The sequence below is a fragment of the Onychostoma macrolepis genome, chromosome 06 (genome assembly GCF_012432095.1).
Source record: "Onychostoma macrolepis isolate SWU-2019 chromosome 06, ASM1243209v1, whole genome shotgun sequence".
In the NCBI taxonomy this organism is placed as follows: domain Eukaryota; kingdom Metazoa; phylum Chordata; class Actinopteri; order Cypriniformes; family Cyprinidae; genus Onychostoma; species Onychostoma macrolepis.
This window is the reverse complement of record NC_081160.1, coordinates 18,348,470-18,366,454: the sequence shown is the minus strand read 5'-3', so window position 1 is coordinate 18,366,454 and position 17,985 is coordinate 18,348,470. Positions and strand designations below refer to the sequence as shown.

The 17,985-nt window shown below is 35.7% G+C and overlaps 1 protein-coding gene across 4 annotated transcripts in view; it reads right to left on the bottom strand.

The window, feature by feature from the left end:
• Positions 1-17,985, bottom strand: part of wwc3 (WWC family member 3) — a 48,742-nt gene that overhangs the window by 16,349 nt on the left and 14,408 nt on the right. For all 4 annotated transcript variants that reach the window (XM_058778849.1, XM_058778848.1, XM_058778851.1 and 1 more), the window contains exons 2-9: positions 14,365-14,474; positions 12,966-13,169; positions 11,171-11,247; positions 9,623-9,702; positions 4,288-4,417; positions 2,984-3,115; positions 2,765-2,838; positions 355-603 (exon numbers count right to left, since the gene is read on the bottom strand). In XM_058778849.1, coding sequence (XP_058634832.1) covers positions 355-603; positions 2,765-2,838; positions 2,984-3,115; positions 4,288-4,417; positions 9,623-9,702; positions 11,171-11,247; positions 12,966-13,169; positions 14,365-14,474 — 1,056 coding nt within the window. The remainder of the gene's footprint in view (positions 1-354; positions 604-2,764; positions 2,839-2,983; positions 3,116-4,287; positions 4,418-9,622; positions 9,703-11,170; positions 11,248-12,965; positions 13,170-14,364; positions 14,475-17,985) is intronic.

Below are 17,985 nucleotides of genomic sequence, written 5' to 3'. Positions count from 1 at the left end.
AGCACATCTGCTTTGCTCAGTGGGGAAATGAGGGCACCCTTATTTACCCCTGCGGTGCACTTATAAAACTTTAACTGAACTATTTTGTTTGCAAGATTTCCTAATAACAAATACATAATTCTACCACCATGTTTTGAGTGGAGGTATATTATGTTTATGGGACGTGCTTTTCTTTATTGCCATGCTAGTGCAATGTTTCTTTTTTCACATGGATGCAACTTGGTCTACAGGACCTGCCAACTAGCCCCTCGGAATTCACAAAATGAGATACTACACATGCTAAACATCCACAAAATCTCTCTAATAAATCTACTCTATTCCACAGACATGACTGTATGAAGGAATAAAGCAGACCTCTGATTGGCTCCCTGACTCTGGACACTCTGGGCTTTCTGCACCTCCTCCTCCAGCCTGTTTCTCTCCTCCTGCAGCTGGAGCAGCGTGTCTGGGGAGTGCTGCTGCTGGCTAAGTAGAGTGATCTCCTGGAGAAGAGCCTCCTTCTCCCGCAGCAGCTGAAGACAGTCCCAATCCCGATCGGCCTCTGCACGTCCAGACCAGCTCTCACCGTCCAACTGGGCCAACTGATGCTGAATACTGGACATCCTGAGAGAGAGAGAGACAACAAGGGATCAATTTTAATGTCTGTAAGCAGATACATGCGAGAGCAAATCAAGTCAAAGACACGATGAAATGATGAAAAGACATGATGTATGTGTTCGCATAGGCTATACATACACTTCTATGATTAGTATTAAATTAATTCAGCCACACTTTATATTAAGGTCCAATTCTCACTATGTCTTCTGCCACAAACCACTGATTTTCTGCTTATTAATAGTTAGTAAAGTAGTTAGGTATTGCGTAGGATTAGGCATGTAGAATTTTATTTAAGTAATAAATAGCCAATGCGTTAATAATAGGCACGCTAATAAGCAACTAGTTAACAGTGAGAATTGGTCCCTATACTTAAGTGTTACCATAAATTTAGTACCAATCACACTAATGTTCAAAAGTTTGAGATCAGTAATATTTTTTATTGTAAAAACAACACTTGTATTCGACAAGGATGCATTAATTTTGATCAAAAGAGACAGTAAATACTTTTACAGTTATAAAAATTGATGTTTTTTTTCCAGTAAATGCTGCTCTTTTGATCCTTCTATTCATCAGAATTCTGAAAAAAAAAAAAAAAAAAAAGTTTCACAGTTCCCACAATATTAAGCACCACAACTGGTTTATATAAAAATTAATTAATGTTTCTTGAGCAGCAAATTGGCATATTAGAAAGATTTCTGAAGGATCATGTGACACGGAAAACATTTCAAAATATAAAAGAGTCATTTTAAACTGTAATAGTTCACAATATTACTGTTTTTATTGGATCTTTCAACAAATTGGATTTCAAAACTGAAAAGAAAAAGAAAAAATAATAATGGTATACAGGAATAATGGCATGAACAGAATGTAATACTGTGGATATGTGTATGTGTGTGAGGGTGTAAAAGTGCTGGCAAAAACATTAAAGAACAGCCAGAGACTGCAGCGTTATGTCTGACATGAGAAATTGTGTTTCTGCACTTTTTGGGTTCAGATATTGTGACTCAGTCAGAGAGCATGCAAGTTTCCACAGCTTTCTCCTCTCTCAACTCACTTTTTCCCCCCTCCTCACTTTCTCTCTCTCTGATGTCATACCTGGCACTCTACAGCCAGCTCTGTTGCCATGGAAACATGCATCTTGTAAAAAAGGTTTGCATGGAGCCGCTGTTGCAACACAGAGGCCAAAAGCTACAGCATTATTTCTTCCTCAGATATACAGAAGATTTCAAATGCAATGTATGCCACATCAATCCATCACTCTACTTTAATACAAATCACTAAAATCTACTGTGAAGTAGTAGCAACATTATTACATGGCAAATCCAGCCAGGGTTTTCCTTAAAGGCAGTGGGTGAGGCACATGACTATACTTTCAGGAATCACAGCCAGGCTCAATAGAAGTTCCATAGTCAACTACTTGGGCTCCTTGAAATCACATGATTGAAATCAGGTGATATTGGAAGGTGTGATACTATTTTTAAAGTGATCTGAATTATTTTTGCAAAGTAAATGAAAAATGGAAGGAAATTCTTACAATAACATGGGCTTCTATGTATATCTAGTAACCAGGATATCATACAGAGGTGGGCATATTTGTCTTGAGATAGTATCGGACCACCTAGCAACCATCCAGAGCACCCTAGCAACCATCTAAAACCCCATATGGCAAGAACAACCTCAGAATATGTCAGCAACTGCAGAGAAATGCTACAGTAATCCTACTTTTTCAGCAGCCCTAGTTGAAAATGAAATTCTTCAAAAGGTTCTAAGCCACGAATCAGCTCCAATAAGAATCGCAATGTTACAAATTGTATTTGAAGCAAAAACTCTGAAAATTGAAGAAACAAAATTAAAGACAGTGTACTTGACATAATAATATATTATACATTTCATGATGCATTGCAAATTACAAATCGAATCAAAAACTGAAATCACAGTGACTTTTGTATTCTGTATATACTTTATATACATATGCACATACTAACGTTTAACAACATGAGAGCTCATGGTGGGTCTGTCTTAAAGGGTTTATAGGTTATTCATAAAAATCAATTTCTCCGTAGAGAAAATAAATAGGATTTTACCTCCAGCATCAGACTGTTATGCAGTATGCTTTATGTCTGTTGTTCATAATGGTTATGCAGTGCAAATTTGTAAATCCACTTACTTTTTCTTAGCCTCTTCATACTGCCAACTGAGTTTGACTCTGTCTGCAAGTAGTGATGACTCTTGGGTGCCAAACTATAAGAGAGAAAATACTATTATATATTATTGGGCATAGATGATTGTAAATGCATCTCTGTGATGACACACAATCATAAAGTCAAATATAAAACAACTGAAATTTCACTTGTAAAGCAACAACAAAAACCAAATCCTGACAAACCTCTCCCATCAGATCAGTCTGGCAGCCAGTGTCTGTGTATTGTTGTACACTACAGGAGTCACCGAGGGTATTTGCACTGTTGGCCACCTCATTAATGGAGTCACAGAAGTTCAGCGTCAGCTTGGCCAGGCTCTGTGCACAAAAAAAGAATAACTAATTAAAGAGATATTCATAACAGAAGTTAATCACTTGTGACCACAAGATGGCAGCACCTCTTAAAATAAACGATATTTGAGAGGGAGCTGAAGGTGTTGAAATGACTAATATATGTGACCCTGGACCACAAAACCAGTCTTAAGTGTCAATTTTTTGAAATTGAGATTTATACATTTCATTTATACACAATAAATATGCTTTCCATTGATGTATGGTTTGTTAGGATAGAACAATATTTGGCTGAGATACAACTATTTGAAAATTTGGAATCTGAGGGTGCAAAAAAATCAAAATATTGAGAAAATCGCCTTTAAAGTTGTCCAAATGAAGTTCTTAGCAATGCATATAACTAATCAAAAATGAAGTTTTTATATATTTATGGTAAGAAATTGACAAAATATCTTCATGGAACATGATCTTTACTTAATATCCTAATGATTTTTGGCATAAAAGAAAAATCGATAATTCTGACCCATACAATGTATTTTTGGCTATTGCTACAAATATACCCCAGCGACTCAAGACTGGTTTTGTGGTCCAGGGTCACATATTAGGGGACACATCAATGTCTATTCAGTGAGTATTGATGTATTCAGTACAACATAAAATATAAATACAGATTTAACAATAAACTAAATTGTTACTGAAATAATATAAAATATAAAAACCTTCAGATAGTTGCAACATTTCTAATTTTCATTTAGTTAAACTAAAAACAAAATAAAAATATTTAAACTTAAAAAGTAAAATATCAATAAAAAGCACAATAGAATCTCAATAATACTAAAATAACACTGACATGAATGTCTGTCTGCAATACATTTTACTTTTGTAACATAACAATTCTGAGTGAATCATTATTTTCAATGAGGAATAAAAACATGGAGAGCAGAACTTTTATCCATTAGGAATTCTGAAAAGTTGGATATTACACATCAGATAAGAGCTGAACTGAATAAGAGTTTGCTAAATCAACATTGTGATGTTTTAGTTCATCAATTATTAACAATGTAAATCTAGTGAAGTTTTTTTATATTTAAATATTTTTACATTTATGTAAATTTATAACACTACATTTTGTGTTATATTTTTTCAAAATCCATTTGAAGGAAAAATCTATGAAGATGATGGATTTGTGTCTGTCTGACCTGGATGAGGTCCTGCCTCTCCTTCTCGCCGGTGCTGATGGCCTTTTTAATGCTGCGGAGCTCGCTGAAGATGGCCTGTGCTTCATCTAATTTGTAATTGGTCTGACTGCTTGACATCTTCCGGTCAATTCTGCTCAAGACAACACACATGAGAACAAACCATCAGCCATGTTGTTAATTGGAACACTGGGAGTAGAAAAGAACAGAATAGAAAATACAAATACACAAGTTTCTTTGTGGTCTAGTAGGATCAAATCGAGCACTAGACATATGCCATAATTTCAAGTGACTCCCTGTTAAACGCTATTTGTTGCAGCACAGATGAATCTAAATGTAGATTGACATTGTGTTCCATTCTTCATAGCCGTGCACTGACTGCGCCCGGATATGCATGTTCATAAACATCTAAATACGGTTTAAAGAATCTTACCCTCCTCATGCTGCTCAACTAATTATAAAAAGAGTTAAACTAGCAATGACATCAGAGTTTATTTACGCCAAACAGGGTGTTACTCTACCAGAGCCGAGCCAACATCACTGCTTGACACAAAGTTAATATACCACCATCTAAGTCATACAGTATTGTGTGAGAGTGTTAAAGAGAGATTATTTCTCTTAAAAAGAAACTGTGAGAGATGGCAGCGGTAGACGTGAGCTTAAGATTTATTAAAACTTGCCTGTCTGACCTGTCTAACAGACTGGTTAACCATTTAGCCATGTTGGAATAATATTGTTTTAACTTCAACCAGCTTCTAGTCTCAAAGGCATAATAATTAGGCAAGTGAAACTGGAGAGCACCGCACTAAAACCCTCCCGTCGGGGAATGTCTGCCTTCTAAAGTACCAAAGCACTGTGGGATATATATCCTCCAGAGTGTAATGCTTGAAATGCTGGACATAGAGACAGGATGCCATTCTAGAAACAGAAACAACCAGCTAAACTAGCTAAAAAAAAAGTTGTAAAAATGCCTTTCGAATGCCTCATTGTACATCGCTTTTCTCAATATACTATTGAATGTTCAGCTTTCATACAGATCATAATGGACACAAAATTATAATAAATGAAATGTATGATATTGAAGTTGCTGAAATTGATGGTTATGTTCATAAGAGTTGGGGAGAGACTGCGTAAAGCATGTCTTTTACATCAGTGTGTCTCTGGCGCAGAGTCTGTGCTCCTGCCATAGGCCACTTCCTGCAGGCCACCCTCCTCCAACAGCAGGTACTGTCAGCTCGCCTGCCCTGCCTCTTCCTCTCCTCCTCTCCACACAAGCAGGGCTTTGTTTCCCCCCTTCAAACCTCCAACCTTTCACAGCCCTGCCTGACCAGGACTTGAGTCTGCCAGGCTACTACGGACATCTGCCCAGCCCAATACCGCAGCACACGACTGGCTGGTGACACAGAACAGACATGCCAGCTGCTAGTTCTTTAGATTCAGAAAGAGAAAAAGACAGGATGAAAGGAGAGGAATGATGTGAGCTTATTAAGACTATTCAAATTTAAGGTTTATATATTTTCCTATAGATGTGTGAATACTTTTGGGTATTAAATAAAGGGGTATTCTCTCATCTACACTCATGTTATGTTTTGGCATAAACTGATAAAGTTAGGTTACCTAAAATCTGTCCAGAGTGGTTAATACTGTTTAAGACCACCTCCATGCTAAATAAAGACACTATGCTCATTTTTATTAATTAAACAGTTCAACTTTGATTAATCAGCCTCACTAATTAAGTTTAACCAGTGTAGTGGGCTTATTAGGAACTATAAGGGGTTAAAGGGATAGTTCACCCAAAAAAGGATTTACTTACCCTCACATTTTTACAAACCTGTATGAATTTCTTTCTTTCGGTGAACACAAAATGAGATATTTTGAAGAATGTTGGTAACCAAACAGTTGATGGTAGCCATTGATAGTATGTTTTTCCATACCAGCACTGTTTGGTTACCAATGTTCTTCTGTGTTTAACATTATTTTGTGTTAAACAGAAGAAACAAATTGATAAAAGGTTTGAAAGAACTTGAGGGTGAAGAGTTTTCACTTTTGGGCGAACTATTCCAGAGCCATTCCATAATATATATAGACAGTACTGCATATACACACACTAGCATTCAAAAGTTTGGGGACAGTACGATTTTTTAACGATTTTTTAAACAAAAATACAGTAAAACAGTAATATTGCGGAAAATAATTGCAATTTAAAATAACTGTTCTCTATATATATATATATATATATATATATATATATATATATATATATATATATATATATATATATATATATATATATATATATATATATATATATATAAATGGAGAACAGTTATTTTAAATTGCAATTATTTTCCGCAATATTATAATTAATCTTCATTTACAATTGTAATGTTTCTGTTGTGGCAAAGCTGAATTTTCAGTGTCACATGATCCTTCAGAAATCATTCTAATGCTTTGGTTTCTTATTCTCAATGTTGAAAACAGTCGTGCTGCTTAATGTTTTTGTGGAAACCTTGATACATTTCTTTCAGGATTCTTTGAGGAATAAAAAGTAAAAAATAAAAAAAACAGCATGCGTTTAAAACATCTTTTGTAACATTATAAATGTGCTTACTGTCATTTTCAATTTTAAGCATACTTGCTGAATCAAATAATATAATTACTTACAAAAAAACAGTTCTGACTCCTTAATTTTAAAATTTGATTGCTTGATTCTATAAAAACAACATCTTTGAAAGGTGTCTCAAACAGCAAAGTTTTGATGCAACTTTTACAATACAGTGACTGCTGCCGGATACTAGCATTCGATTGACTTCAAATAAAAAGTCAAAAAGGAATAACAGAGGCCCCAGGCTCTGATAAGTCATGTAAAGAGGGAGCTTCTATTTTCTTATAGCTCAGAGTAAAGAGTTAATCTTGCTATTCTGGGAGCAAGAAGAGTTGTGTTCTATCTAAGAGATAAGGGCCCTCACTGGGATGCAGGAAGGAGAGAGGAATTTGCTGCCAGATATCTCTGTGTTTTTCAAAATGCTTTTAAGCACTTTTTACCCCCTCCTCATCTCTTCCCACCCCTCCTCTCTCTCTCTCTCTCTCTCTCTCTCTCTCTCTCTCTCTCTCTTCTGGACTCTCACTCTTTCTCTGCTTATTGAGCTTTTCCTGCCTTGGCAACCCACAGTCAACTGGTGCATCCTCTTCCTGAGGTGGAGTCTCCTTTTCCAGACACACACACAAAGTTTTTTGTGGTTTTAGGTAAAATTTCCCACACACATTCCCGGATCCCTCTAAAAAAAAAATCTAAATTGATGAAAAATGTTACACAAACATTACAGAACAGACAACAAACAGCTCCATTGGCTATTTAGAACACAGCACCCTAAATACTATCCTATACCATTTTAGTCTATTTCAGCATTGAAAACAGTACGAGAACAGAAGATTTAGTCAGACATTTGCAGAGCAGGTAATTCATTTGGATTTTTTGGAGTTAGGTATCTGGTAACTGTTTGGTTTGCTGCTCCACTGAACTGAATAATAGTGAAATTAGGTCTGAAATTAGCCCTGAATGCACTAGATAGCTATACTAACTATAAGGGGAGCTTTGTCCAAATGAAGAACTCTGGCAAAATATTACCGGAGTGCTAGCAAAACAGCTACTGATAATTCTCACTAGGTTTTGTTTTAAAATGCCAACCCAAATTAACTTCAGTAATTCATTTTGTGGAAATGTTAAACATATGACTCCATTCAAACTTTGTTTTTTACCCTATTCATTATCCATAATAACTTTAAACAATTACAGAAAAATTGAGCTTCTACAGAGCACAAAATGTTATCAATTTATCTCACCATTCAAAATGTAACCAACTACTGTGATGTAATTAGTAATATTTGCATGCACGGTTTGTAATATTTTAGTATTTTAGCCTTTGCAGACAAAACAAAATGTAAACCAAAGCATAAAACCAAAACTAACCTAAATTTTAAAAAACTATTTTTCCTGCCTTGAAAGCACTGGTATTGTTAAGTTAATGCAATTGAAATCTACTTTTTTATCTGCTACTATTTATCTGCGTTAATGGAAGATACAACTGATTTAAAACTAAAAGAGAATGTGTGTTTGTGACTCAATTTAGATGCACTTGGAAAGTTTTTAAAGCAACTATTTGGTTGCTCCTTATGAAAGCTATACACCACCAAAAGGGGTTGGCAAGTTTGTGTTTTTGTTTTTTTTAAAAGAAGTCTCTTACACTCTTAGGTTGCATCATTTGCTCAAAAATACAGTAAAAGAACAATATTGTACATTTTATTACAATTTAAAATAACTTTTGTAGATTCTTCCTGTGATGGCAAAGCTGAATTTTTCAATGTGGCACGATCCTTTAGAAATCATTCTAATATGCTAATTTGGTGCTTAACAAATATTTGTCATTATTATCATTGTTGAAAACAATTGTGCTGCTTAATATTTTTGAGGAAACTGTGATTCGATGAATAGAAAGTTCAAAAGAACAACATTTAACTGAAACCAAATTCTTTTGTAACAGTACAAATGTCTTCACTTTTGATCAATTTAATGCATCCTTACTGAATAAAACATTCTTTAAAGAATGCATATAAAGCCAAGCAAGAACATGCTTACTTGGTATTATACTTTATGTAATCAAGTAATTTTGTTGTTGCTAAGATATTGTGTCCATTAAAACTACAGACTCAGTATGAAGGTGGTGATTTGAACAATAGAAAAGACTGATTAACTTTGTCATAACTTAAGCGTTGAAATGGTGACATCATAGGCTGCGTCTCATTTGATGTGCACTCACTGAATCCGTCAAAGGAGCAAAGTTTGTGGACAGCTGGAAATGTTTCAGTTAAAAGACAACTACCCACACAAGAGAGACACACACAAACAGAAACATGAATAAACAGGAAACATAAGACAAAGCAGGAAAATAAACTAATGACAGGGTGGGGTTATGTATCATAAAAAAAAAAAAAAAAAAAAAAGATTGGGGGCAGGGAGGAATAGTATAATTTTACAATATAATTTTATACATAGAAAAAATGTGAGTGGTTGTCAGTGAGTTCCATGTCAAAAAAACAAGATCTCTATGGCATTCTTATCACTTTTCACCTTCTAGTTGTAATCTATCAGTCCAAAAACATAAATCTGATCACTAAACAAGAAGTATTAAATTACTTTAATACTAACCCCTAACCCGAAGTATGAGCAATAGTAGGCCTGATAGAGATGCTTGTCATAACAATCGCCACTTACTTCATCCTAATTTGTAAACTACACATGCATTGTGTGTGAGGAAGGGTTCAACTCAGTTTAACTCACTCCTGTAGGGTCTCCACTCCCATTTCCTTGTACTGCAGCTCCTGTCTCATCTGAGCCAGTTCCTGTTTGAGTCTGGTGAGCTGTGGATACAAGAGCCACTCAGTCAATACACATCAAAACACACAGTGGGATTCCCTTCAGAGCCACCATTGCAAAAAAAAAAAAAAAAGGTTGAGTCATCAGCAGAGACATGTATAATCGTTCCCAATCCGCCCAGCACACACAGGAACTTAAAACGACCTTGAACACACACATACACACAGCCTTCCCAAAACCGCAACGGAGGAATGTAGGGTCATTCAATATACAGCGAAAACCATCAGATATGCAGGTAACAGGCCACAGTAGACCAAATATGACATAATATAGAGTTTATTTGCTAAAAAACATTTATTTTACACTTTTTGATCAGTTATGATAAAAGTCGTTCAAAAATTCTGTTATTATTATATATAATTTTCTCAGGCTAAATTTTAGCCTCATTTGTTTCAGAAAACACGAAAGAATAATAATAAAAAAATCTTATGACAGTTTATTATTTGTCAAACTCCAAATCACAAAATCCAAAAACAGATTGTAAAATTAGTCTATGTGACTGGTGCTACTTTTTCCCTTTATATACACCACCATTCAAAAGTTTTTGTCAGTTATTTTTAAAGAAATAAATACTTTATTCAGCAAAGATGTATCAAATTGATCAAAACCAACAGTTTTATGTAACATTTATGTTCTGTTCTTAGAACTTTCTATTAATTGAAGAACTGTTTTTAACACTGATAATATAAGAAATGTTTTTTGAGCACCAAATCAGCATATTAGAATGATTTCTGAAGGATCATGTGACACTGAAGATTGGAGTAATGATGCTGAAAATTCAGCTGTGCCATCACAGGAATAATAACATTTAAGAAAACAATTAGTTTTAAATTGTAATCTTTCACAACATCACTGTTTTTACTGATAATATTACTTGGTGAGCATAACAAAGTTCTTTCAATAACATCTTGCTGACCCCAAACTTTTGAACAGTAGTGTATTTCTTCTTAACTCATGCAACTGATTAGAGTATGGAACAGAATGAAATGCGAGAATCAAACTTGAAGCAGTGCCACTATGAATATGAACTAGCTGTGTAAATATTTTTCTCAATTTCTCCTTCTGTATTCCAACGAAAAAGAAAAATTATGGTTTGGGTTTGGAATGACAAGACATGAAAAAACAACTTTTAAATTCTTATCTCTAGGTGAACTATTCCTTTAATACGACAGATTTAGTCAAGATTTAGAGGTAGTATTTATCATCCACAGGCCAGCCGTCTGACACAATGACTCTTCCTGTAGTACTGCACTAATTCATAGAGGCCTAACAAGCTCTGCCCTAGAGAAACACTGCAGTGTGAACCCAAACCTAGGCCTCCTCTTCCTAAAGGTACACACCTCCCCTCAACACACACATACAAACACACAATCATCACAGCACATGAGGGGCCCCTGCCTCCCCCCTTGGGCCTGACGTATGAGGCATTGTTCTCTGAGGATAATGACCTACCCGCTCACGCCTACATGCGATTTCCGCTTTGATTTGGTCAGGGTCATATTTTGCATTTGAAGAGGAACCAGAGTGAGCTATGAAAGAGAAAAATGAGTCAAAAAGTCACAATCACATTATGCTCATGTGGTGCCAGTGCATATAAAAATCATATAATCCAAACCAATCAGAACTATTCATATCTCAAGCTAAGAAATCAGTACATCTGCCAAACAGCACCATGGTTATACCATATTTTATTTGACGCTTATTTGTTTGTGTTTAAACGCCATGCCAGCTTCTGTGGCTATTTTAATGGTGAGAAAATTTATGGCTGAATTATATCATGTTTTTACTATTTATTTATTGCTGTATTTGGGTTAACTCTCTACAAAATAGTTAAATGAATAAAAAAAGTTCTCTCACAGAGTTAAAGCCAGCACAATTTAATAAAACGCACTTCATGGATAAAGGGTTTTAGCAGAGAGAACATGTTTTTTCTTTGACGTACACATGTAAATATTATGTTACATGTCTTTTAGTACTGATGCAAACACTTTAACACTGTTTTGCCACAGTACTTTTTTGCTAAAGCTAAAAGATGGAAAAAGTGAAAGAGAGAGAAATATCAAATAAACTGCAGGTGATTTTTGCTTTCATTTGGTTAGGGTCATATTTTGCATTTAAGAAGAATTTTTAATAACTAAAAAAAGAAATATCTAATTAATATATAATTAATTGATGTCCATGTTGGAATTTAAACTTTGATGTTTTTTGGTGAGCATAGAGTAAAAAAAATCTAAATAAAACAAAGCCTCATTAAAAGAATAAAATTTGGTTAAAAAAAAAAAAAAAAAAATCCTGCTTTTTCAGCAGTTTGGCATAGTTTTTTATTCTATTTTTCTTTGTTACAAATGTTACAAAAACTGCTTCTTAATAACCTTCATAATATTATGGCAGGGGTGCCCAATCCTGCTCCTGGCGATCGACTGTCCTGCAAAGTTCAGTTCCAACTCTAATCAAACACACCTGCCTTTAATTTTCAAGCAATCCTGAAGACCTTAATTAGTTGCTTCAGGTGTGTTTGATTAGAGTTGGAACTGAACTTTGCAGGACAGTCGATCGCCAGGAGCAGGATTGGGCACCTCTGTATTAAGGGAATGGTTCACCCAAAAATTTAAATTCTGTTATCATTTCCTCACTCTCGCGTAACCAAACTGGTGACGTTAGCCATTAAGTTCCATAGTACTTTTTTCCATACTATGGAAGTCAACGTCTACCACTAACTGTTCTTTAAAATATCTTCTTTTGTGTTCAGCAGAAGAAAGAAACTCACGGATTTGAAATGACATGAGAGTGAATGAATGACAGAATTTCAATTTTTGGTTGAACTATCCCTTTAACATTAATAATATTGAAGGTCATATTGTTAATAATAATAATATTAATAATACACTTTTGCTAAGCAAAACCATGTACATTTGACTATAAGTGATGAGTATGAATAAATGGGCAGAAATGTTTTAGTGAGAAACAGGAAGTAAGAGCAGAACTGATGAATGGTAACAGGAAAGGGAGGGGAAGGTGAAGGGGAAAGGAGGGGTGAACTGGACTAGAGGAGGAAGGGAGGAGGCCATGGAAGTACGAGTGAGGAAAGAAACAGATTGCAGCCAATGAGTGACACTGAATTAAGCCTAGAGTAAGAATGACTTCATTGAAACCTCACACAATATGACTAATAAACTGGCGCAATGTTAGATGGCTGAATCAGCGGTGTGATTAAAGTGAGATGTGAATCATGTGACGCGTATCTCACAGCTGGTGATGGAACGGTTGTCATCCTGAGTGAGCTGGTTGAAGAGTTGCATCTCTTGCTGTGCCAGCTCGAGTCTTTGCTGTTTGATCTGATACATCTCTTTCTTGGCATTGAGAGCCTCCTGTGCCACCACCAGGTACTCTTTTAACATGCGCTCCTGCTCCTGACGCCATTGTGTGCGAGGGTTCTCTATCTGGGTCGTCTCTGGTGGAGAGGAACATCAAACCACAACGTTAAAGCCACCACACATGAGAGGTATAACCATAAACAATAAATCACAACTTTCCTATATGTCACCAAAGATAGTAACTTAATGCAGATTATTTAATTACACTAAACTCACTAGATAGAACGATATTAATATAAATGGTAAATTATATTGATAGACAATGATGGACAGAGCGATAGACAGAACGACAGACAGAATGACAGACAAAATGATAGACAGACATACAGAACGACAAACAGACATGCAGAATGATAGAGCAAAAGACAAACAGAACAATAGACAGACAAAGACCGACAGACATACAGAACGACAGACAGAAGGATAGACAGACATACAGAATGATAGACGGAATGACAGACAGAACAACAGAGAGAAGGCATACAGAATGACAGAAAGACATACAGAACAATAGACAGAACGATAGACAGACAGAAAACAAATGATAGACAGAATGACAGACAGACATACAGAACAATAGAACGACAGACAGACAGACACAAAAATAGACACAGATAGACAGAATGATGGACAGATATAACAAGACACATAAAACGATAGGCAGACAGACAGACAGACGAGACAGAATGACAGACAGAATGATAGACAGAAAGATAGACAGACGAGACAGACAGACAGAATGGCAGACAGACATAATGACAGACACAGAACAGACAGAACGATAGACAGAACAACACATAGACAGACAGACAGAACGAAAGAGAAAGACAGAAGACAGAATGATAGATAGAACAACAGACACAAAAATGTACCATGGTACTACCACAGTTTTTGGACACTGGACCATGGTTATACATGCTGCATCATAATAGTGTCTCAATGTACTCACGTAATTATTATTTTTTATTATAAATAAATACATACATACATGACAAGTTTGGGCTATTTTCCATTCATTTATCCAAATTCTGAAGCCCCCAAATACTGAAAAGGCAAATTCAACTTCGGAATGTTTTTAATCAACTTGTGCTTTTAATCCGAGTGATTTCCTCAGCAAATATTGTTTTAGGTGGTTATTTGCTAATCGTTAAATTAATCAGCATATTATGCAATTAATTTAACTTATTGACAGTTCTAGTTTAACAGAACTGACCAGATGGGCCAGATGTGTAAAATATGACATTTAAATCAAAACCAGAAAGCTGAACTTACTATTGATGTGGTCGATGTAGTAGACGCCCACCTGCTGGTCATACACCACCTCCCAGCCCAGAGGAAGCTCATCCCCCACACAGTCAGCAAAGGTCAGGGGCTTGGTAATCCTACAGGAATAGAGGAGAATGAATATGAGAGTTCAAAACACCTCAAATCTGTGCTGTACAGGAATATTTTGGCCAGTGACAAAAAACAACATATTGGGGCGTTATAATAACAAAGCTGCTTTCACTATTTTTCACAACATTGCATGATATGCCTCATTTATTTCTGGGTCTGTAAAAACATGTGTACAAAAAAATATTTTGTAGAAAGACTTGCATTGGGCCAAACAAAGCTGTGCGGACATTTGAAAAATCTGAGGCATTCCTTGAGATCGCTAATGAATGTGTGTTCAGTCAGTCAACAGCTACTGATCTCCTCACCCCAGGTCAAAAATGTGTGTAATATAGGCACTGCAGGAAGAGACGGCCCATAAACACATTCCACACAGCAGAAAGCAGGCCTGCCCTACGGCCCACAAACACTACCAGGACACTGGATACTGCACAAATCACTTTTCACACTTTTAATGAACCACATCAATGAAAAGCTATAAAACAAAAACACTTTCTTCAAATATCTCACTGACTTGATCTCTAGCTCTGTATCACTGTGAACTGTGGATAAATAAGGAACTTAAAAAATTAGGCTGGTTTTGGGTCAAACCAGAGCGGACACACGCATGCGTGTTCTAATTTTCAATTTATAATAAAAGGGTAGTTCACCCAAAAATGAAAATTCTGACATTAATTACTCACCCTGATGTTGTTCCAAACCCGTAAGATCTTCGTTCATCTTCAGAACACAAATTAAGATATTTTTGACGGAATCTGACAGCTCTCTGACCCTCCATAGACAGCAAGGATATTACCACGATCAACACACAGAAACATAGCAAGGACATCAGTAAAATAGTCCATGTGACATCAGGGGTTCAACTGTAGTTTTACGAAGCTACGAGAATACTTTTTGTATGCAAAGAAAACAATAATAACGTGATTTATTCAACAATTCTTCTCTTCGAGTTACCGTCTTCCACCATTTTGGAGAGTACCCCAGAATGTAATCAACGTAATCAGCATTGTTTACGTTCAGCATGCGTGCGCGGTCTACTGAACGTAAACAACGCTGATTACGTTGTGGTGTACTCTACAAAATGGCAAAAGATGGTAACTTGGGGAGAAGAATTGCGCACAAAACGTATTCTCGTAGCTTCGTAAAATTACAGTTGAACCCGATGTCACATGAACTATTTTACCGATGTCCTTGCTATGTTTCTGTGCGTTGATCGTGGTACTATCATAATGGAACGAACGTGTTATGGGTTTGGAACGACATGAAGGGGAGTAATTAATGACAGAATTTTTATTTTTGTGTGAACTACCCCTTTAAATCATAAATCCAGAAAAAAATGAAATAAAAATAAGATTGCATATGGCCCTATCATTGTAAAAATCAATGTTATTAAATTTACATTTTTATTTAATTAAACAACGGAAACTCTGAATTTGAGAAAAATGTAACTGATTTCATAAGGCCTTAATGTATTTTGTGATACACCATTAAACAATTTATTAAAAGTTTAAGTTTCATGATTTCAAGTAATTAGACATGCTTTGATTACAGTGTTTAACAGTATGTAAATGTTAAAAAACATGGAATTTGGAAAAGAGAGAAAAAAAATTCATTTGGGAAAAACAAAACAGATTTCATAGGGCCCTAAATAGTACTGAAAGATCACTATGCTCATGTACCATGTTATTTAGTACTGAAGGGTTTTTAAATAAAAGTTTAGTGATTCAAAAACCATAGTAGTACCATGGTACATTTTGATTGGTGGGGTAACATGGTCAGGTTGAATTTATTTGAGATGAATAATGCCTTGCGTATCTAAACATTTCCTGGAGGATTTTAACTTTCCTTTTTATGGTGTTAGAGTTTCTGCATCGGTTTTCAATCAAAGAACTTTACTGCTTTTTTCCATCACATTTTCCCTTATTGCTTGGTGGCATGTTGGGAAGAGCTTTAAAGCACAGGAGGATTCCAGGTTCAAATCCCTGTCACTGTGCCCTTGAGCTAAACACTTAACCCCTGCTTGCCCTGAGGTGCGCAGTAGGACTGTCTGTGTGCTTTGACCCTTCTCTTCGTCTGTGTCAGATAACAGCAGGGTTATGAAAAGAATTCCAGGGAAGCTGTGAAACCTGCAAACAGTTAGTGAAATAAGCCCTTAATTCCAAAAATCTTTTATAATATCTCAAAATTAATAATTGTCAGACTTCAATTGGATTTTAATCGGAAATGTCTTGTGCATAGCTTTTGATTTTCTTTCTGAATGTTCATTTCCCGAATGAGCCTCACAAAAATGGCCTCAGTTATTGAAAATCAAGACACTTAAGTAAATGTGCTTCACTTTCAAAACATTTTGACAGTTTTGAGATGTATTACAGGCTGGCTATGTGGACTTACATAAAATCTGTATGCCGTGGAGGCACGTGAAATATGAGATGAGAGGACCGATGAGGAATGTTGAGATTCCATGACCCTTCGGAATTACCATAATTAACACATTTTTGACACACCACCACAATTAGTGACGTTTCAGCTTTCCTCCATTTTAAAGCAGTTTAGCACATAACAAGCATCCTATGGTTATTCCTTGCAAACTGGACTAAAGTAATTAAACAAACAAACAACCAACCAACCAACCAAATAAATACATTTGTATTACACCTCTATGAATTTCACTGCAAGAAAAAAAAGAAAAAAAAAGAAAGACAAGTTGACAATGGTCCAACACCGAAGATGCACTTTACAAGAATGACATGTTTTAATGTGAAAGAAAGTGTTGAGCTGAGAGTTTTCAGCACTGAGAGGTGGAATTACTTAGCAATGGCCTCAAAATCCCAATGATGTCACTACAGTGATGCAATCCCTGTGATTTCAATGCAATCTTTAGTTTAGACTAACAAGAGAGGCGAAAATGTCAAGACATGATTTTTATGTTATTCACAATTTTTTGCACAAACATTCTAGAATGGTCCAATAAACTGTGTGGGATACAACACGAACGGCCATAGATACCCACATGAATATGCTGTCAGCATGTTAATTAAGGCATATGCCCTGTCAACGTGGGCAGTTCTTGGCCAGAAAAAGTTTAGATGTGGACCAGACCTTGAGCCATTTAATCAAAGGTCCGGTTATGCTAGACATGTCTGCCAACAGCTTTTGGAACCCTCTACAAACTACATTCATGCAACAAATTACATTCAGCCCCAACACTTTTTACTTAGAGTTCAGTATGACACAGTGTGTGAGTATATATTGTATACTGATATATATATGAAAATTCTTTGACAATTCAAATCTATGGGGGGAAATAAAAACACAAGAAAGATAATAAAGATAAGCTAGACATTACAAAAGCTGAGGCACATTTGTCAATGTCTTAAAATAACAAATAGAAAAAGACCTGTTTGATCATAATGGTTCCACCACAAGCCAATACAAACATATAGCTAAGATACAAGAGAAAACAAGCACTGTGGCAATCATATCATCAAATTTCAAAAATCT